Consider the following 19,140-nt stretch of genomic DNA (forward strand, 5'->3'; position numbering starts at 1 on the left):
AAATATCAAGTATTGAATTTTTTTTCAAAAGAATGTAAAATTTTAGTAGAAAAAAAGATTCAAAACTTTTTGGACAACACAAATCTCACGTTAGAAAAGGCGGTTTCACGGAAATGTAGAAATAAAAAAAATTCATAAAATTATAAGGTTTGGCAGATAAATAATTTGTATAAAATGTTTAAGTAGTGTTTAATTTTTGGTACGTTTCAAATATTTTAATTGCACTAACGAACAACCTTAAAATCATTCTTTTTTTTTTTTCCAAAAAAATATTATATTAACACAATAAAAATTAAATTAAAGACCATACCTCAGTTGACTCTCTCCTTAATTGGTACGTGATGGCAACTTCCCTAAGCAGCGCGTATCGTAACCAACAAAATCCAGATGTCAGAGACTCTGCCCTCTCTCTTCCTCTGACCTCCATTTACTAAAACTCAGCAGACTTGTCAACAACTACAAGTGTGTCGGATCTGTCTGGGCCAAAACCTTCTGGCGAAGGCTCCTTTTGGGTTTCAATTTGTTTTTTTTTTCTTTTTTTTTTTTTTGTTATATTACACCAAAATAAGAATTGAATCTTTCCTACAGAAGAGATAGAGAAAGAAAATTAGTTTGTTGAGCTCTCATTTTCTACTATTTGATCCCTTTGTTGTTTTCATTGTTAGTTCCCATATGTTTGACTCTACTTGAAGCAATCTCTCTTTCTCTTTCCCTCTAATGGGCGGTGGGTTTGTATCATTTTCTTATATCTATCTTCTAAATCAGGGAACAGGAGTTAAAGTCTTTCCTTTTTCTTTTTTAATTTCGTACTATTTGTGAAATGGGATGTTGGGATTTTGATATGGTCACCAGGGAATATTTGGGTTCTCTGTGGATTTCAAAGAGGAGGAGATTAGGGTTCGTGTGTCGGGTTGTTTTTGGATTATGGTTTGGCTTTGTTCTGTTGAAGCCAGTGACTGGACTGAGACCGATCAGAGAGAGGGCTCGATCATGGGGCGATGAGGTTGTTACTTCTTAATTTTATATATCCTTTTCCTTATTGAGCTTAACTGTTGTTGAATTTGATGCTTTTGGTTATGTAAAGATGAACATTTAGGGTATAGTTTTGACGTTGGATGTAAAAGTTGTAGTTGGTTTTTACAATTTTTCTGATTTTGTCAAGTTCAGATTTTTTTTTCCCGAGTTTTAGTGCTTTAGTCGTTGCAATTTGATAGATTTTCACTAGTTAAATTTTTGCTGATGTATAATGAATGCTGCAAAATGGAAGTGGGCAATGTCAAGTTTGATGGTGCAATAGAGCAATCTTGCCCTGATAAACTTCATAAAAAGGGAGCATATGTGGTCGAGACTGAAAATTAGATCATGTTGATAGGTAGATATTCAAAATGGAGATCTAAATAGAGATAGCTCAAAGTTTCCTTAACTGCCATGAATTAGTTAATCCTTCATTTTATGCTTAGAAAATCGACCTAAATAAAATAAAATAGATAAATAAAGAACCTTTCATTGGGAATTTGGAAAGAATGATTGTTTTATGTTTTCAAAAATGGCATCACCCTTATGTAAAGCCCAATTTTTTTCTTAGATTAGTTCACTTTGACCATATCAGCTAATTGTTTGACAAAGATTTCTTTTGTTGATTGTGGAGCAAACTATTAAGAAAAGCTGGATTGGGTCTTATGCTGTTATTTGCATTTCTATGTATTTTTCACCCCTTATGCTCTTCATTTTGGGTGCTATAAATATTGGAAGAATTCAAGTTGGAGTTTTTGGGTGCTATAAATTTCTTGATTTTTTAATGCTTCTTGCAGTGGCTATTTGTTAGAAAAGATGAAAGTGAATTAGGTCCATTTCATGCATGGAACATAACAGGCACTTATCGAGGTAAGTAAATGTTCGCAAATTTAATCATCTACATATTATTGTTAATGCATTACTGAAGTTGCTACTACCAAGTGCATTATTTTTCTGGATCTTGTTACATATACCAAGTAGCATTTGGTTGTATGGTTGATTTTTATCATTTATCTTATAGCTTTATCTTGTTTTGCTAATATCTTCTCCTTATTTGCCTACACCTACTATTTCTCACTTGGTTATTCTTGATTAGATGATAAATTTCCTGGAAAATATGGGTAAATATCTTTTGCCAAAGGCTCGATGCCCACAATCCTTGAACAATCAAACCAAAATAGAATAGCAATTATATTTACAAAAAATTGTTTAGGCCTCTTCTAAGTTACCGATGCTTTCTTCATATCAAATTATTTTGGATGTAAAGACCAGTGGTATTTGGGATGACACATGGATCAGAAGTCGTTTAACCTAAGAACAGGTTCTGATATAAAAATAAAACCTTATTAAGGAAACTAATGAATTGGCTGGCTTCAACAAATACTTTTTGGAGATTTTGGATTTACTAGTACTTGCAATGGAATGGATTGAATTCAATCTTTCAGTTTTTAAGCACGTTTATTTGGGTTTACAATTATTTGTTAATTTGACCAATGTATCCTTGGAAATTTCAGGTACTTGGAAATTTTTGGAGTCTATGAATAGCTCTTCCAAATTTCCTGATTTCAGGAAATCGGCTGGTGATTCAGTCCTTGAATTAGTTAGCATGCCAACAAAAATAACTGGTGTACATTATGTTCAAGTAAGGGGGGTTTTGGATCGTATGAAGGGAATTCACTCTCCATGATCAATAAATATACCTTTCTCAAATTTTTGCTAAAGTGTTTTGTGAACTTGTTAGAGCAATTGAACTATGTTTCCAGATGTACTAAAAACAAAAGGAAAGAAACTTCTCCTCGATTTGGTGAAACTTTTCTATAGTTCTCAGAAAAGAAAAAAAAAAGAACTATGTTTTCCATAGTTAGGCTGAGCTATGTTAGTGATGGGAAATTCTATGAGAAACTTCTCACGATAGAATGACTTTTTATGTAGTTTGATTTTCTTCCATCCTCTGTATTTGTTTGCCTGATCATATTTATTCTGTTCCTATGTAGTAAGAACTCCTCTCTTCATAAAAAAGTATAGCTTCTAACTGCTTTATGCTGCATGTTACCATCTTGAATTATTGTCCAACTTTTGTTTCTCATTCATGGTGGTGACCACAGGGTGTAATTATTTTCCATGATGTGTTTGATAACGGACACAATGTCGGTGGTGCTCAAGTAAGAGTAGAGGGTGTATATATATGGCCTTTTAAACAGCTTCGAATGATAGCTAACAGGTAAATCTGGATTATATTCTTTGTTCATTAAAAGATCTTTCAGCTTGATTGGGTATTGCTTGACCAAGAAATGCATACTGGTTGAGTGGCTGCAACAAGCAGTGCAGATAAAACTATTTCAAACTGCTGTTACCTAATTTTTAATGATTATATTTGACTCGAGGAAACTTTTGGGAGACTGGTGTCTGGACTCAAATCCAACCAGTTACCACCGGGATGAAGGGCTATTGTGATATAGTTGTTAACTTTCTCACTTACATTTCTGTGTTCTTTTATGATGCCATATTTTTTTAATCTGGTTTGCTTATTGCGTTTCAACTCTTACATATATCTATTGGTGCACTATTTCAGTGGAAAGGAGAGAGAGTTGAGTCAGGAAGAAGATTATATTTTGTCTAACCCGTATCATTTGGTAATGATTCGTGTCTACTCATTTGTGTTTTAGTAGCATTTAATGTTGATTCTACAACATATTAGACTTTGAGATTGGCTTCTTATTTAGAATATCATGTATCATGCTGCAAGTTTCTTGCTTTTGTCTCCAAAAGTTTTTTTTTTTTTTCCTTTGAGTAATGTTGTTATCTATAATGTCAGGTCAACAGGATAAACTAGTCAACTGCTTAGTTTATTTACATAATTTCGTTCTCTGATTGGGTCTGTTAAGCCTGTGTATTCGATTTTGGAACTGGCTTTTTTAACTTAAACCAAGTTGATTCCTAGTTAAAAGAAGATAATTTCCTTTCAAGTTTTACTTCTACCTGAGTTTGGTTTGGTGTTGCAAGATATTTGAATCTGTATTTGTGAGTTATGGGCTCTCATTTATAGCTGTGAATGCTGTAGCAGGCTCTGGATGACTATTCCAGAGAGTTGCTTTTTTAATTAATGTTTGAATTAGGGATGTGCTTTGCAGATACAGTTTTAGGTGTCTTTTTATTTATTTATATATATATATATATATATATGTTTATTTATGGTGGTTGTGGTTACTAACTTGTAATATCTTCGAACAGCTTGGAGTTTTCTCATCTCAGGTGTTCCAAGAATCTCCACGAGACAAAATATGGAGACGAAAAAGTTGTAAGTTTAAACTAGTTCCCTTGGTTTAAGTTCAAGTTAAGTTTGCATTATAATGAGTGTTATTTTCTCTTATTGCAGCACCAATTTATGAGATGGAGAAACATTGCAATATAGAAATTGCAGCCCAAATTTCGTGCATCTCATCCACCCAAAATGGTACTTGAGTTATCTCAATTTCATAGTTCATTCATTAACCCTCATCCCCTTCTTATATTGTTACTTCCTTCTCTGATTAGTTTTTTGAAGGCAAAAGGGTCAAAAAAGCCCTCGAACAAAAATTCAATAATCATTTAAGCTCCTAACATTTTATTGCAATCAATCAAGCCTTGAATTTTTTTTTTCGGATCAATTGAGCCCTTAACCATCTATTTTCATCCAATTGAACCCTTAAACATATTTTCAACCCAATTGAGCCCTTGACTAGATGGAAATTGATGTAGATGGTTAAAGCAATTTTCATCTAATAAAGCCCAATTAATGAAAATAGATTTTTGAGGTCTTAATTAATTGGAATAAAGCGATAAGGCCTTGGATTGTTATTATTGAATTTCTGTTTGAGGGCATTTTTGACCCTTAGCCTTTTTCGAAAACATATGTTTGGGAAGATTTTTTTTAACATAGTCCCGTAATTTAAGCAATTGCTGAAGAAATATTGTCAGAGACTTAATTTAAGAAATATTGTCATAGATCTCTAAATTGGCATTTCAAATAATTGGGCTCTCTTACCTACCTGGATGGAGTGTGGGTACAAATACTAGTCTTAAGATTTAAGAAAGCTCCATCAGTTTAGGACAAATGATCTTTTATTTATAAAGGAGTGTTGTCTTCCTTTTGAACAATATATATCTCTAAAATGTCATTGGAATGTGGCATTAACTGGAAGCTACTTACCAGATAGTACTTGCAGCTGAAAGGCCATGTTAGGTTGGCAAGTTTAGTATGGGTCACCTCTCACAACTGCAAGATTTTTATTTTGATCAGAAATATCTACTAGGAACAGATAGTATTATGACAATTTAAGTATTGGAATTCAGAAGTTTGAACTTTTTATAGATGGAGATCATGACCGTTATCACATGGAAGGATTGATGGAAAGTACCTTAGTGGATGATGATGGAGATTGTTTCTCACCTATACTATTTAATGCGACTTCTGTCAACATTGAAGTCTATTACAACAAAGCAGTCAACTACACCTTAATGGTCACCTTTGTATCCTTTATACATTGTTCCTTTCAGCTTCAATGCAATGTCTCTGGCCTGTTTTGGCTGGATTCCTTAAATTTTTTTACATCAGGTATCTTTCCTTCAAGTCCTTTTGTTAATTCGACAGATGGAACACAGCAACACACAATCGGTAAGAATTAAAGTTTATGTTGTAAAGGACAAGGTGACAATAATATTTTGCGTGTATGTTTTCTTGATATAGCATTAATCAGTAACTTGCTTTGTGATTAATAGAAGTATTTTTTACTCTTATCTATCAGGGAGCTGCGAAAGTTTCAATTTTAATGATTGGCCAACAGGCTATCATGGATGCTTATCTTTGCCTCCTGCATCTCACTGCAGGGATATTGGTTGGTTAGTTTATCGGTTAACACTCCCAAAGAAATGCTAATATTGTTTCAGTCATCTGCCGTATTTTTGCATTGATATAAAATTGTGAGACTTAAGGTCTCTGTCACCTTTTCTTTTTCAATCATTTTCAATCCCCCAAGTAGTTGTTATTTGCAACCATAATGTCATGGAAAACTAGAACTTGATGGATTATCTTTACATTGCCCTTAGTGTGACAATGATTGCTAGGAGTTTCAAAGATTATTCTTTGTACTTGTGAGGAAGTCTTATTCTGTATCAAATGAGAATGGTTTCATTTGAAAGTGGACATCGAATATTTACTCTGCAACCAGATAGTAGGTTAATGGCTTAATGCACAAGAGTGGATCTCTCCTTTGATTAAACTCCTTTTAATCATCTATCACTGCTAAGTTCATGTTGCTTTTCTATGTACAGAATCCTTATTTAATGCTTTTGCAACTGCGGCATTCTTCAAGTTTGTAGTTTTCTCCATTTTTGAGATGAGGTACCTTCTAGCAATATGGAAGGCAAGCAGGCCTTTGAATAATGGTGAAGGCTGGGAGACAATGAGGCGTGAGCTATCAGTTCTATATGGCCGTTTCTGTAAGTGCCAGAAAAGTCTTTATGTTTGTGGATAGAAGTTTCATATATATGCCAATTCAATGACAGTGATACGAAGACAAATAATTAGTCACTTCCTCCTGCATAAACTTAACCCACCGTCTACATTCATTAGTTTTGTATCTAAAGACAGCTGGTAAGATCATAAATTGATAGGAGGCTTAGTTGCTGCAAAAGCCAAAAGATGGTTTCATCTAAAAGCTAATAGCAGTGTAAACAAATTAGATCCTCTTTACCAGTATAGTAGCAAGAACTTCATTGCCATCCAAAAGTGAAAGGTACAGACAGAGAGAAAGAGAGAAACCTTGAGTTAGTGGCAAGAATAAAAGTGACACGTTTTACCCAATATTTGGAAAGCTGTCAGTTTTTCAGAGTAACTAAAAAGGGATTGTCGGAGGCATAAAAATCTGAAATAAGAAATGATGCTAGGAAGGCTAAAGTGGATTTTGGGTGTCACATGGTAAAAAGAGATTATAGCATTTAGAAGTGATGCATGCTGGAGAAATGCTGTGAGAGATGATCAAGGGAGTACAAGTATTGCTTCCCATATTACTTCTAAGTAGTTTTCAATGTTAGCCACTCAATGTGCTTCTTACTTTTCCAATGACAATATATCCAATTGATTTCTTTTGGATTCAATTACTTAGATTATGAAGCTTATGTCAAGTTGTTGGGTTAACCTGATCTAACTAATGCAAATATTTGCAGATGGGATCCTTTTAGGAGGCATTTTGGTCATGTATGAGTTTCATAATTTTTTGCAGCCCATGCTTCTCCTTTTGTACTCCTTTTGGATGCCTCAAATAATCACCAATGTTGTTTGTGATTCAAGAAAACCTTTGCATCCTCATTACATCTTAGGCATGACTATTACACGGCTAGCAATCCCATTATATGTATTTGGATGCCCACACAACTTCATGCGCATTGAGCCTGACAAGAGCTGGTGTATCTGTTTGGGTGTATTCATTGGACTTCAAGCATCTATTCTTCTTCTTCAGCACTATCTTGGATCTCGATGTTTCATTCCTCATCAGGTCAGATGTATTTTTGTTATTCTCTTCATGTATAACCTTTTTTGTTTTCATTTTTCCCCTCTTTTTGGTAGCTTACTAACCCTGACATATGCACATAATCAAGTGCTTATATGTTTGTCTCTAATACAACTTGACGTAAAGCACCTTTAGGAAATTTCATAAGCCAGGAGTTGTTTAGTTAATTAGGACCTACTATTACGAAAGTCTTTTTGTGGTTAACAAATTCATTTATCTCTCTCCCCCTTGTTCCCATAGGAGGTCTTTTTCTTAATTGTTAACTGGGGAAATCTTAATTTATGACTGCTGGATTGTTCCTTTCCAACCCTTTGCAATTTAGTGAATCCTATTTCGTTTGTTTAACAGCAGCCTTGTTTCATGGTGAAATGTGCTTGTTCTGCTGGGAATTTTAAATATTTATTATGTCCAATATGTCTTTGGATTTACCTGAAGTTTCCAAAAACCTCATATGGAGATTTCACTTTGATTTTGCGGTTTGCAGATCCTACCTGAGAAATATAGCTACTACAGAAGATTTGATCCACATACAAATTATGCCACAGACTGTGTCATTTGTATGACTGCCATTGATCTCACACAGCATTCAAGTGATTGCATGGTACACTGTTGTGATTTAGTTTTATCCTTATTTGATGGCTCTTTAGCATCATCTTATTCAACTGTGAACTTGAATAAATTTGCATATCTCTAACAGGTAACACCATGCGATCATTTCTTTCATTCTGGTTGTTTGCAAAGGTGGATGGACATAAAGATGGAATGCCCAACTTGCCGGCGTTCATTACCACCAGCTTGAAGAAAATTTTCCACTTATCTTTGCAACATAGGATCCATTGATGAGTTCCAACTTATTCATTGCGGTAATGACCCAATGCCAATCTTGAAGTTTGACATTATTTTCGTTTCCAACCACATTAACAAAATTTTAAATGCTTGAAAATGACTTGTCAGAAGAGGAGTCATGTTTCTTCCTGTGAGGAATTTATAATTTGGGGTCCGTTTGTTTCAATTGAAAATATTTTCCGGAAGTGATTTTCCCTTTTTCCTGTATTTTGGATATCAAAAACTGATTAAGCCAACCAAAAATGATTTCCCAGTCAAAGGCAAATAGTTCCCATTTTTGAGGAAATTGTCTTGCAGATTTTTAGTAGGGAAGACAATTTCGGCATCTCATCTCTTCTCATTTTTTTGCTAATTTCTTCTTCCTCGGTTTCCTAAACAACATCCTACAAACCTTAAAGAGACTTATCCAACTCCAGCCACCACTGAAGCAACCGGTGGCAACCTATCTCCTCCACACCCTAATTTTCCTTCAACCACCAAAACCCTCCTTTGCCTCTAAGATTCTGTTTGCAGCCACCAAGATCAAACTTGAAGTGGAGTAGGAGGTTTCTGATGTTTCTGGGTAGAGGGAGAGAGAGATAAAAGGGAAGGAGAAGAAAGACAAAGAAGAAAATCAGTGAAGTGCTACTTTCTTTAACCCTAAAATGTTACAACCTGAGTCACTTATATGTTTTGTTTCAGGTGGAGAAAAGATTCCAGTACAGACTTGTTGCCTGGTTCCATTTTCAGAGATAACTGAGGTACAGCATCAGCGAGTTAAAAACAACAGTTTGAAGGCAACATTCTTGTATTCATTGTATAATTGTATAAATTTGATATTTCATAACAAGTACTAAATGCCATAGCAAAAAAGAAATCAAAAAAGAAAGTGCAAATTGTTTTCGTTCTCGAGCGTTATCTGTATTAGCAGAACCAAGCAATACCAGACTCCATGTCACGCCAGCCAGCAACAAATAAGTAAACCTACGAGCAACCAAATGATGAATTAAGGCGTGTATATGTCTTTTTCTTTTAAATTATGCATTATTGAAAACTAGATAGCTCGTACACTTCCAATTGGTGAATATTTGCAAATTGGTTGATCGGAAAGTTAACCTTAAATTGCCATGCTATAACTATGCCTTCAATTGAAATTAAGGCTTTTCTATTTGACTCCGTAGGAAAAGATTCAAGATTTGCATTCTCATTTTTCATATTAAAAAAAAAAAAAAAACAGAAACTGACAAGATGATTAAATATGTTTTTATAAAGGGTTAAATATAAAAATGATTCATTAATTATATATTTTGTCAATTTAATATCTAAAAAAATAAAATTTTCAGTTTGATATCTCAATTTTTTATCCGTTATTACGTTAGTATCTTAAACTAACATTGTTAGTGGTGTTAGTATGAAATGTTGACAGGAGATTAACATCCAATAATATGTTAACATATGTCAAAATTTTCAATCAATGTCAAATAATCAATTTTACGTTAGTATAAAATGAAATTTTCAAAAAAAAAAATTTAAATATAAAAACTCTTAAAATATTTTAAAATTTCTAAAAATTTTAAAAAAGCTTATTAAAAAACTAGTTAAAAATTTAAACAATTCTTAAACAATTCTAAATTATTTTTTCAACATTATAAAAAAAATTTAATTTTTTTAAATATAATAAAAAATTTAAATTTTTTTTAAATATTATAAAAAATTTTAATAAATTCTAAAACATTCAAAAAATTTTTGAAAAATTCTAAAAATTTAATAAAAAATGAAACTTTTAATGAAAATTAAATTTTCTTAAAATTTAAATAAATCACAAAAAATTTAAAAATAAAAAATCTAAAAATCTAAAAATTTTTTGAAAAATTTTTAAATTTTAAAGATATAAAATTTTTTTAAAAATATAATTTTTTTAAAAAAATTCAAAATATTTTTTCAGTTTTTTAAAAAATTAAATAATTTCAAAATTCTAAAACATTCTTAAAAATTTTATTAAAAATTCTGAAAATAAAAATAAAAAAACTTAAAATTTTAATAAAAATCCAAAAAAATTGCAAACTTTGTAAATTATATAAAAAATTAAAATTGTAAGATTAAAAGAAGAAAAAATTTCAGAATTTTTTTGAAAAATTTTTACTATTTTTCAAAATTTTTAACATTTTAAAAAAAATAGATTTTTTTTATTTTAAATATTTTTAAGTTTTTGTGAATTTTTTAAAATTCATTTAGAATTTTTATGATTTTTTAAAAATTTTTACAATTTTTTAGAATTTATTTGAATTTTTTGAATTTTTTGAATTTTTGTATAACTTTTAAAATTTTCTTGAATTTTTATAAAATTTTATAAAATTCTTTTTAATTTTTTAGAATTTTTAAAATTTTTTTTTTAGTATTGACATAGCATTGATGATATGACACTAACTGAATTTTTTGACACATTAACATTTTATTAGATATTAATGTCATTGCAACAAATTGATTAATGATATTAAACTCAGATACCAGAATGAATAACAAAATAAAAGTTGGAGTATCAAACTAATAATTTTAATTCTTTAAGTATCAAATTGATAAAAAAATATATAGTTTAAGAATCATTTTATATTTAACTCTTTTATAAAAGAGGCTATAGCTTAGGGATAGAAGAAATGGTTGCTAATATTTAGATTTAAATTCTAAACTTACTAGATAGTAACTCATAAAAATTACTATATAAATCATTTGAGCTAATTTTTGGATTCATAATTTCATCAACTTTATATAATACCAAGAATATTATTAACCATTAACAAATTAAAACAAACCTAATAGGAGAGTTCATTAAATTTATTTTTGAAGTTTAGAAACATAAAGGTATTTACAATATCTCAAAAGGACTTACAATATCTTAATAACTTATTCTCGCTTTTACTATTGTTAACCACCTTAGATGTCTATTTACACGTAGCCAGGAGCCATAGAAGGTGATAAAAGTGGTGCAGCAGCGGGCATCATGGCCGAGGGAATTGCAGTTGAACTGCCAAGAACGCCACCGCTACTCCCACCACCACAGTGGTAGTGAAAGCAGTCAACTGGATGTTCAAGCGCAGCTTGGCATTCTTTCTGACTTCTCTGGTTTGGCTTCTCTGGCAAACAGTTACGGCGATCATCAAAAACTATACCATGCGATGTCAAGTTCTGGCAAATCCCTTCCTCCTCACAGAAAAAGTTATAAGAGAATGTAAAATTTTCCAGCTTCGGTAGAATACAAACTCCCATGGGTACAATCCCGCTCATCATGTTATGTGCCAAGTTTAGTTGCTCCAAATGAGCTAACCCTGCAATGCTGTAAGGTATTGGACCAACAAAATTATTATTGCTCACATCCAACACCTTTAGTTTGTAAAGGTAACCTACTTCTGGTGGCAAACACCCTGACAAGCTAGTGTTGGTTAATAGCAGCTCCTCCAAAGTGTTGGCAAAGTTGGAAATATTTGGTGACAGGCAGCCTCCAAAATTGTTGTTGGCAAATACCACAACAGAAGCTGAACTTCCAACGAAATTGGATGGTATCACATTAGAGAATCGGTTGTTATTAACAAATATGGCATCGAGACTTTTAGTGAAAAGTTGAGGAGGCAATGGCCCTTCAAACTCATTATATCGAAGGTCAAGAAATTGTAAAGATGGAAGAGAGAGAACAACGTATGGAAAAGGCCCTACAAACCTATTGTTACTAAGATCAAGCTCAAAGAGAAGTGACAGATTGGATAAAGTTTGTGGCAGGATGCCACAGAAGCGATTGCTATTGAGATGGATGAGTGCAAGGTCTGAGAGAAGGCCCAACTCATCAGGGAGAAAACCGGCTATATCAGCACCGTTAAGATCAATTCCAGCAACTACTATGATTTTCTTGTCATAAGGGGGAGGCGCACAAAAAACGCCTGTATAGTTGCAAACCTCAGGACCAACCCAGTTAGAGGTGAAGTTGCGGGGGTCTGAGTAGATGACTCGTTTCCAAGCCTGAAGGGCAATATAAGCTTTCTGAAGTTTCGGGTTTGGAAACGGGGAACGGTTGTGGTGGCGGTGGTGATGAGAGGCGGAATAGGTGTGTTTTGCTGCCAGATTGTTGGAGGAGGAAGATAGGTGGACTAGCAAGATTATCAAGGCACTGGAAATGAATGAAGAACACAAAGTTGAAGCCATTATTGTTTTGGTGGATGCATTGTTGATCAGACTTGGCTTGATTTTATGTAGAGAACTCTTTCATTTTCGAGCGAAATGCTTCAGTCTTCTATTTAATCATGCTGTTCATGTCCAACGGAAACATTGATTTCTTTTCTAGACGATGAGATCCAAAGCAACCCTCGTTATAGTGACAGTTAACCATTACATTTGGTGTTAAAAGAAATTATACTATTTTGCATCAGAGATTTTTCATGCTTCAATTGGGTAAGTCGAGGAAATGTTGGTTTTGTCGGCCAATTAAGACTGGTAGCAATGCCTGACCAAAACATTGATTCTGATAGATATACAGCTGAATTTTGGTCGTAGACTTTGGCACTGTGGGAATTGGAAAGGGAAGAGGACGCGCAGGATAAGGACTTATCTCCTTCCATGTAGTTTTCGCAGTTGTTTGAAGTGGAGCAGGAGAAAGACAGCTTCAGACTACCGGAGAAAAAAGGGAAAGATTCCTTGGAACTGAAGGGATAATTAAAACATGTTTTCCTTCACAAGTTATATCAGACTACGTCTGAAAGTGGTTTGGCTTGCCTAAGGACGTATAGACAATCAAAGATGGTTTTTGTGGCAGTTTTTCGGCTGGATGAAAGAGCTGGGATGGTGGATTGGAGTAGGTTCAGCCCTTCAGGTTTTCACTATCATGCCAACAATCAAAGAATCGTTTGATACTTCTAATCTTATACGTAGGTGACAACCAAACAAGTCCTCATGGAAAAAACAAGGAAGTGAGATTATTGATTTGTCGTTGCCTTTTTACAACTGTTGATATCCATATCCATACAAAATACTTAGTAGGCAGAAAATGGCAGATGATCCACCTTCTTTTTCATTTATTTTCCAAAAAATAATGGTGGCACTATTGATTCCTTAAAGGTTAATATTGTGAATTAACTATGAATAGTCCTTGATATGTGAATTTGACATTTAAGTTTTAAAAATTTATAATGTAATACTTTAATTTTAAAAAATTTTAATGTGATATTTAAATTATAAATTTATTAAAATATTTATTTATTTATCACGTATCATTATTTAAATTTAATCACATTAAATATAAATATCATATTAATTAATAAATTTATAATTTAAGTACTGTATTAAATATATTATTATAATAAAAGGTTATTCGTAATACCCTTATATTTTTTTTTTTAAATTAAGCATTGCTAAACTCCTTTTATTAGTGTCATCAGTCTCCAAGTAATTGACAGGTTTTGTGCTCTGTTTCAAGTAACTAATCGGGTCTTAAGGGTTCACATTAAATGATCAAAATGCCTAACTATATAATCTATAAACTCTGGTTTCCTTCAATCAAGAAGAGAAGGAAAAGGAAACCATATTCTGTTTTCGCAACCTCATCCACCACAAGTCTACTTTAATTCCTAACCAAAGAAATAGAAATCTGACTCAAAAATCTTTGACCAAACATCAGAAAAGGAGCCCTATCTTGATTAAGCATCATAAGCAGCATTTCCTTCTATTATATTACCGTTAACATGAGGAGAATTCCAATAATTGACAACTTGCGCCTGGAATAGGTAAAAACACAATGAAATCTGGGAGCAGTTACCGAACAGGTAAAAGCAAAACACTGGCACTATTACATCACGGGAAGAAAGTACAAGAAAATCACAGACCAAGCAAGTATTTGAAAGCAGAGCATTGTTCAATTATTCTCACCAAAAAGAACCAAAACCTACATAGTCTTGGAACTAAACACATGTAACATTCAATTCAAGTAACTTTTTCGTCATTAATTACCCTTTCGTATTAAATCACTATGTATCCATCCACATTATTGAACTAGGGATCCTAAATCATTCTTCAAGATACCAGTATCACCTTCCACAGTAATGTCATAACATTAGCCACCACCACCAGATCCATATTTCTTGCCAAGGAAAATGACTTGCATCTTGTCATAGCCAGCAAGCACACCAGCACCTGCAACAGCGCGTAGAATGTTTGCACCAGCACCCTTGAACAGTGATTTTGCACCTTCATTCTTGATTATCTGAGAAAATGCATCCAATGAGCTCTTATATTTGACTGCTTCTCCAGAGGTCATCATCATTCTTCTGCGTACTGTATCAATTGGATAAGATGCCAGTCCAGCACCTATTGTGATACCCCAACCCAGTAAGAAACTTGCCAAGAAACTATCCTGTAAATACCAAATAAACAGAGAGAATCAGGTTCTATGTTCACATCAACAATAAAACTCTGGGTAATGTTACAGATTAGACATAGTTTTGAAGGGCAGAAACCAGGATCCATTATAGCTCACATACCTGCAATCCACCAACCAAAATAACAGGTTTCAGAGAATCATACATTCCAAAGTAGAGTCCACGGTAGACAATAATTCCAACACATGAGATATTGAATCCACGGTAAAGACCAGCAAGGCCATCAGATTGGATGGTCTTCTTGTAGACATCAATTAAACCATTAAACTGCCTCTGACCACCCTTTTTAGCAGCCTTATTATCATTAGCCAAACGTGTCCGCGCATAATCCAGAGAGTAAACAAACAGAAGAGATGAAGCCCCAGCAGCACCACCAGATGCCAAATTCCCTGCAAACCATTTCCAGTAGCCATCTCTGTCCTTCTTGAAGTTGAACATCCTCTTGAAGTAATCCTTGAAGGCAAAGTTCAGAGCCTGGAAAATGTATAAGAGTTAAGCTTTAAGTAGAAAAAATAGACCGAGAGAGAAGGAGAACAAAATGAAACATAAGCAAGTTCTTTGACCAAACTAACATAGTCAATAGTAGATCATGCATTTTAAATGTACATCAAAAGCCTCATTTTTTGAGGTTTTTTATCTGCTTCTCTAACAAGAACACGTATGAAGCAACAGCAGATGTCACAGCAATATAACAGACAAACTCAATAAACAAACACAACTTAAAAGGGAAGGCAGAAAAGAAAGAGAAAGCATTTAAAAATCTAGTGAGAAAATCAACCTGGGTGGGGAAGTATCTGAGAACATTAGCAGTGTTGCCTCTCCAAAGAGAAAGGACACCTTCATCTTTAATAGTCCTGGCAAAGCAGTCAGTAATTCCCTTGTATGGTTCAGACAATCGCCCAGCTTTGATCATTTCATCCTGATTCTGTATTAAAAGTTTAACCCGCTCAATCGGAGCAGCCGCTGTCTTTGAAACAGCTGCAGAAACTCCTCCCATGAGAAAATCCACCATAAAACCAGAAACGCCTTTCTCTGATGGAGCTTGTACAAATATGGTAGAAACAGGGGACAAGTGTGCCAACCCAGTGGCTTGATGTGATGGCTGTAAAGCAACATGAATTCCTCCATTGGCAAATTCACCAGTCACATTATAATTCCGAGCATGCAAGTTAGGAGAAAGCCTGGATATGAAGTAGGACTGCCCATGTATTTTTTGAAATACTGACGGACACTGTGATCCATCTGCCATGTTTACAACTCAAGACGATGACCTGTAAGTTAATATAAGCACCTTATGGGAAAAAAACATCGACAAGAATAAAAAGGATGCCAGAATGGGCTCTAATTCTAAATATGAGATACACATTCAAACCTTGAAAGGAAGGACAGGCATGCAATAATTTGAAATTAATGGCCTGAAAAGTTGAAATGAAGAAATGATTTTATATGGTATATTTTTTCCTCTTTTAACAAATCTCAGTCTTTACCAATACAACTTGAGGAGAAGGGAAAAACCCCAAACTATATCAATAATCGATCATCCTAAAAAATAAGCAAGACAAACAATATGCTAAAGACATTTCTTTAAAAAAAAATCCGCATATTTGTACAGAGCAAAACGCACTTCGACAAATAGATAAAGCAATTCTAAACATTATTACTTAAACTTAAACATCATATCTAATTCTTATTCGCAGTAACACCCAGTTTTTGGCGGCCAACGATAAAAAAAAAAAAAAAAAAAAAAAAAAAAAAAAAAAACACAAAAAAAACGAATTTAAACATCGATCCTAAATCAAATAAACTAAAACAATAAATTAGAAGCTAAAACAAGTTCAAGAGTTCATTTCGAGTGATTTTTTCACTCAATTTCTAAGCAACCAAACAGCAGAGGAGCAAAATCAAAAGGCATAGGGAATGGAAACAAGAACAGAGATCATACAAGAAATTACAAGGGATGTGCATCTAAAAATGAGAAAGTAACCTGAGAGGAAGGCAAGGAAGCTCTAATACCACTTCCTTACTGCGACGAGAAATAAAGAGACGAGCCTATGTAATGTCCGGGTAAACCTTGACTTCGGTTTAATGTTTGGTTCTTCTCTATAATGACGGATTTGACCTTGCTTTGCTCTTTGAATTGCCCTTGTCCTAATGAGCAAGGACCAAGGAAGGAGTGGTCTCGTTCAAAATTTGTTTAGATGGAAAGGTTAATTTTATAAATGGTCTTCTCGCTGTAAAATGTCTAAAATTTTAAAAAAAATTTAGTGGATATTTAAATTATAAATTTATTAATTAATATAATTTTTAAAAAATTATTTATTTATTATGTATTATTATTTAAAATTAAATCACATTTAAAATAAATAATATATTAATTAACATATTTATAATTTAATTATTATATTTAAAATATTTAAAATATAAATATCACATTAAATATTTTAAATCGTTCCTAACATTAATCTTTGATTAAATGTTGTAGGTCAAATAAAAAGAAACTACACAAGCAAGCCCAAGGAAGGCAACGGTTCATGATGAATTTTCACTTGTTAATTTTGTTCTGATCATTTAATAAATATATATATATATATATATTCAAATAGATTTGATTTGATATTAAAATATTATTTTCATATTAAATTTTATTCTATTCATATATTTATAAATCAAAATCGATTTAAAATTAATTTAATAATTTTAATTTAATTTAATATTTATAAAATATTATTTTTTTAATATAAATTATATTTTAATTATATATAAATATAATACTTTTAATTAAGTTAATAATTTAAATTAAAATATTAAATAATAATTTTATTAATAAAATATATATATTTAAAATAAAAAATATTTTTATATATATCTAGATCAAGTCAAAGCAGTACCATCTAAAATCTAGCTTTAGAAAAAAAAAAAAAAAAAAAAACTCAACAAACCTCTGATTTCAAAAATATATCAAACCATATCAGAACGGATCACCCGTTACCATCCCTAAACAAGTGCCAAATATCTGCTTGTAAGTCATTCAAGGCATTTCTTTTTCTTTTTTTTTTTTTTTGCAATAAGAAAGTAGTTTGGTTTATTTGAATGAATGATGCAATTGCAAGGAACTCCCAGCTTATCCATATTTTGGATTTAATTATTGTCTAGGCATGATAATTATTATTTTTATATTGTGTCTTGTATTATATTTGATACATAAAATGATATAAATTATTAAAATATAAATACAATATGAATTATAAAATATGTTTAAATTTTAAGTAAGAATATAATATGTTTATTATATTTGTTATATGTAATACAATACGATTAATACGTGTATAATTAATCTTTTTAAACACGATACGAATAATATAAATATATATAAATAGACACGACTAATATGAATATACACGAATAAACATAAAAAACATAAAATATATACAAAAATCAGCTAAAATAATAAATAATTATAAATTATCTATCATTTATAATTTAATAAACTTGACATATTACTTGTATATTAAAAAGAACAAAAAATTTTGATGCCTATTTAATATGTATTTAATATATATTTAAATTTTAATATATATTACATCACTATAATAGTTTTTAATATCAAATTCAAAATAATAAATTACTAAAGATTAAAGAATAAAATAAAAATTTATATTTGATACACTATTAATATTATCAATAAATCAGATAATAACAACTTATTAATGAGTTGAATCTAAAAATAATACTTCAATAATGAGTAAATTATTTTAATTTATGTCATTTTATTTTAAAAATTGATATTTATTCATTAATGAATTCTCATTCACTAACAATATATAAATTTTATACATTAATAGTATATCAAATATAAACTCATAAAGTAATAATGTATAAGACTAGTATTAATATTTATATTTTCTTTATATTATTAATATAAAATATAATTTTATAATAATCATTAAATGAGTATTATAATTAAATATTTAAAATAATCTTTATATGGTATTAAAAAATTAATTAAGTATCATAATTAAAAAATTAAAAATTAAAACAATCTTTATTTATTTATATTAAATTAAAATAAATATTAAAAAATATATTAAACATATACTCATATGACAAAATTAAATTAAACGTGTTTTTTATATCGTATCATATGTTAAACGTATAACACATTTTATTTAAATATGTTTTTTATCTCTTACAAATATTTAAACATGTCAATAAAATACAAATTATGTCACACCAAAATTTATATCGATATAAATAAATATAAAATATATTTTTTAAAACACACTATTTTTTTCATATCTATTTTCATATTTATAAATTCATATCACTGTATCATATTT

At 31.5% G+C, this 19,140-nt stretch overlaps 3 protein-coding genes across 6 annotated transcripts; 1 reads left to right on the forward strand and 2 right to left on the reverse strand.

Annotated features, from left to right (window-relative positions):
• Positions 1-458: 458 nt before the first annotated feature.
• Positions 459-9,291, forward strand: LOC111291053 (transmembrane E3 ubiquitin-protein ligase FLY1-like). 2 transcript variants are annotated; one of them, XM_089745235.1, is made up of 16 exons: positions 459-728; positions 853-1,003; positions 1,812-1,884; positions 2,529-2,656; positions 3,120-3,235; positions 3,587-3,647; positions 4,246-4,312; positions 4,391-4,468; positions 5,366-5,523; positions 5,609-5,668; positions 5,799-5,892; positions 6,325-6,492; positions 7,219-7,547; positions 8,047-8,163; positions 8,260-8,425; positions 9,090-9,291. In XM_089745235.1, the coding sequence occupies exons 1-15, from the start codon at positions 718-720 to the stop codon at positions 8,359-8,361; spliced, it is 1,713 nt and encodes a 570-aa protein (XP_089601361.1). In that variant the 5' UTR covers positions 459-717; the 3' UTR covers positions 8,362-8,425; positions 9,090-9,291. The 2 variants fall into 2 exon arrangements, with proteins under 2 accessions (XP_089601361.1, XP_089601360.1); XM_089745234.1 differs by having other exon boundaries at positions 686-1,003.
• Positions 9,292-11,148: 1,857 nt separating this feature from the next.
• Positions 11,149-13,345, reverse strand: LOC111298483 (Leucine-rich repeat (LRR) family protein). The gene has a single exon (XM_022893197.2). It carries the CDS (start codon positions 12,576-12,578, stop codon positions 11,331-11,333), a length of 1,248 nt encoding a protein of 415 aa, XP_022748932.1. The 5' UTR covers positions 12,579-13,345; the 3' UTR covers positions 11,149-11,330.
• Positions 13,346-14,171: 826 nt separating this feature from the next.
• Positions 14,172-16,858, reverse strand: LOC111291030 (ADP/ATP translocase 3, mitochondrial-like). 3 transcript variants are annotated; one of them, XM_022882593.2, is made up of 5 exons: positions 16,788-16,858; positions 16,176-16,218; positions 15,582-16,074; positions 14,906-15,277; positions 14,172-14,778 (listed from the first exon to the last, which is right to left on the reverse strand). In XM_022882593.2, the coding sequence occupies exons 3-5, from the start codon at positions 16,050-16,052 to the stop codon at positions 14,479-14,481; spliced, it is 1,143 nt and encodes a 380-aa protein (XP_022738328.2). In that variant the 5' UTR covers positions 16,053-16,074; positions 16,176-16,218; positions 16,788-16,858; the 3' UTR covers positions 14,172-14,478. The 3 variants fall into 3 exon arrangements, with proteins under 3 accessions (XP_022738328.2, XP_022738313.2, XP_022738320.2); XM_022882578.2 differs by lacking the exon at positions 16,176-16,218; XM_022882585.2 differs by lacking the exon at positions 16,176-16,218 and having other exon boundaries at positions 16,746-16,858.
• Positions 16,859-19,140: the final 2,282 nt, after the last annotated feature.

Source organism: Durio zibethinus, chromosome 16 (genome assembly GCF_047325235.1).
Source record: "Durio zibethinus cultivar Kanyao isolate XHJ-2024 chromosome 16, ASM4732523v1, whole genome shotgun sequence".
NCBI lineage: Eukaryota > Viridiplantae > Streptophyta > Magnoliopsida > Malvales > Malvaceae > Durio > Durio zibethinus.

What these genes read in the sequence shown, in the direction of transcription:
- LOC111291053 (XM_089745234.1), top strand. Translation starts at nt 821, where the DNA reads ATGGGATGTTGGGATTTTGATATGGTCACCAGGGAATATTTGGGTTCT. An exon ending in CTGGTGTACATTATGTTCAA is followed by an intron (nt 2,657 to 3,119) that starts GTAAGGGGGGTT and finishes TGGTGACCACAG; the next exon opens with GGTGTAATTATTTTCCATGA. An exon ending in CATCTCATCCACCCAAAATG is followed by an intron (nt 4,469 to 5,365) that starts GTACTTGAGTTA and finishes AACTTTTTATAG; the next exon opens with ATGGAGATCATGACCGTTAT.
- LOC111298483 (XM_022893197.2), bottom strand. Translation starts at nt 12,578, where the DNA reads ATGGCTTCAACTTTGTGTTCTTCATTCATTTCCAGTGCCTTGATAATC.
- LOC111291030 (XM_022882578.2), bottom strand. Translation starts at nt 16,052, where the DNA reads ATGGCAGATGGATCACAGTGTCCGTCAGTATTTCAAAAAATACATGGG. An exon ending in TCAGATACTTCCCCACCCAG is followed by an intron (nt 15,278 to 15,581) that starts GTTGATTTTCTC and finishes TACATTTTCCAG; the next exon opens with GCTCTGAACTTTGCCTTCAA. An exon ending in TTTTGGTTGGTGGATTGCAG is followed by an intron (nt 14,779 to 14,905) that starts GTATGTGAGCTA and finishes TGGTATTTACAG; the next exon opens with GATAGTTTCTTGGCAAGTTT.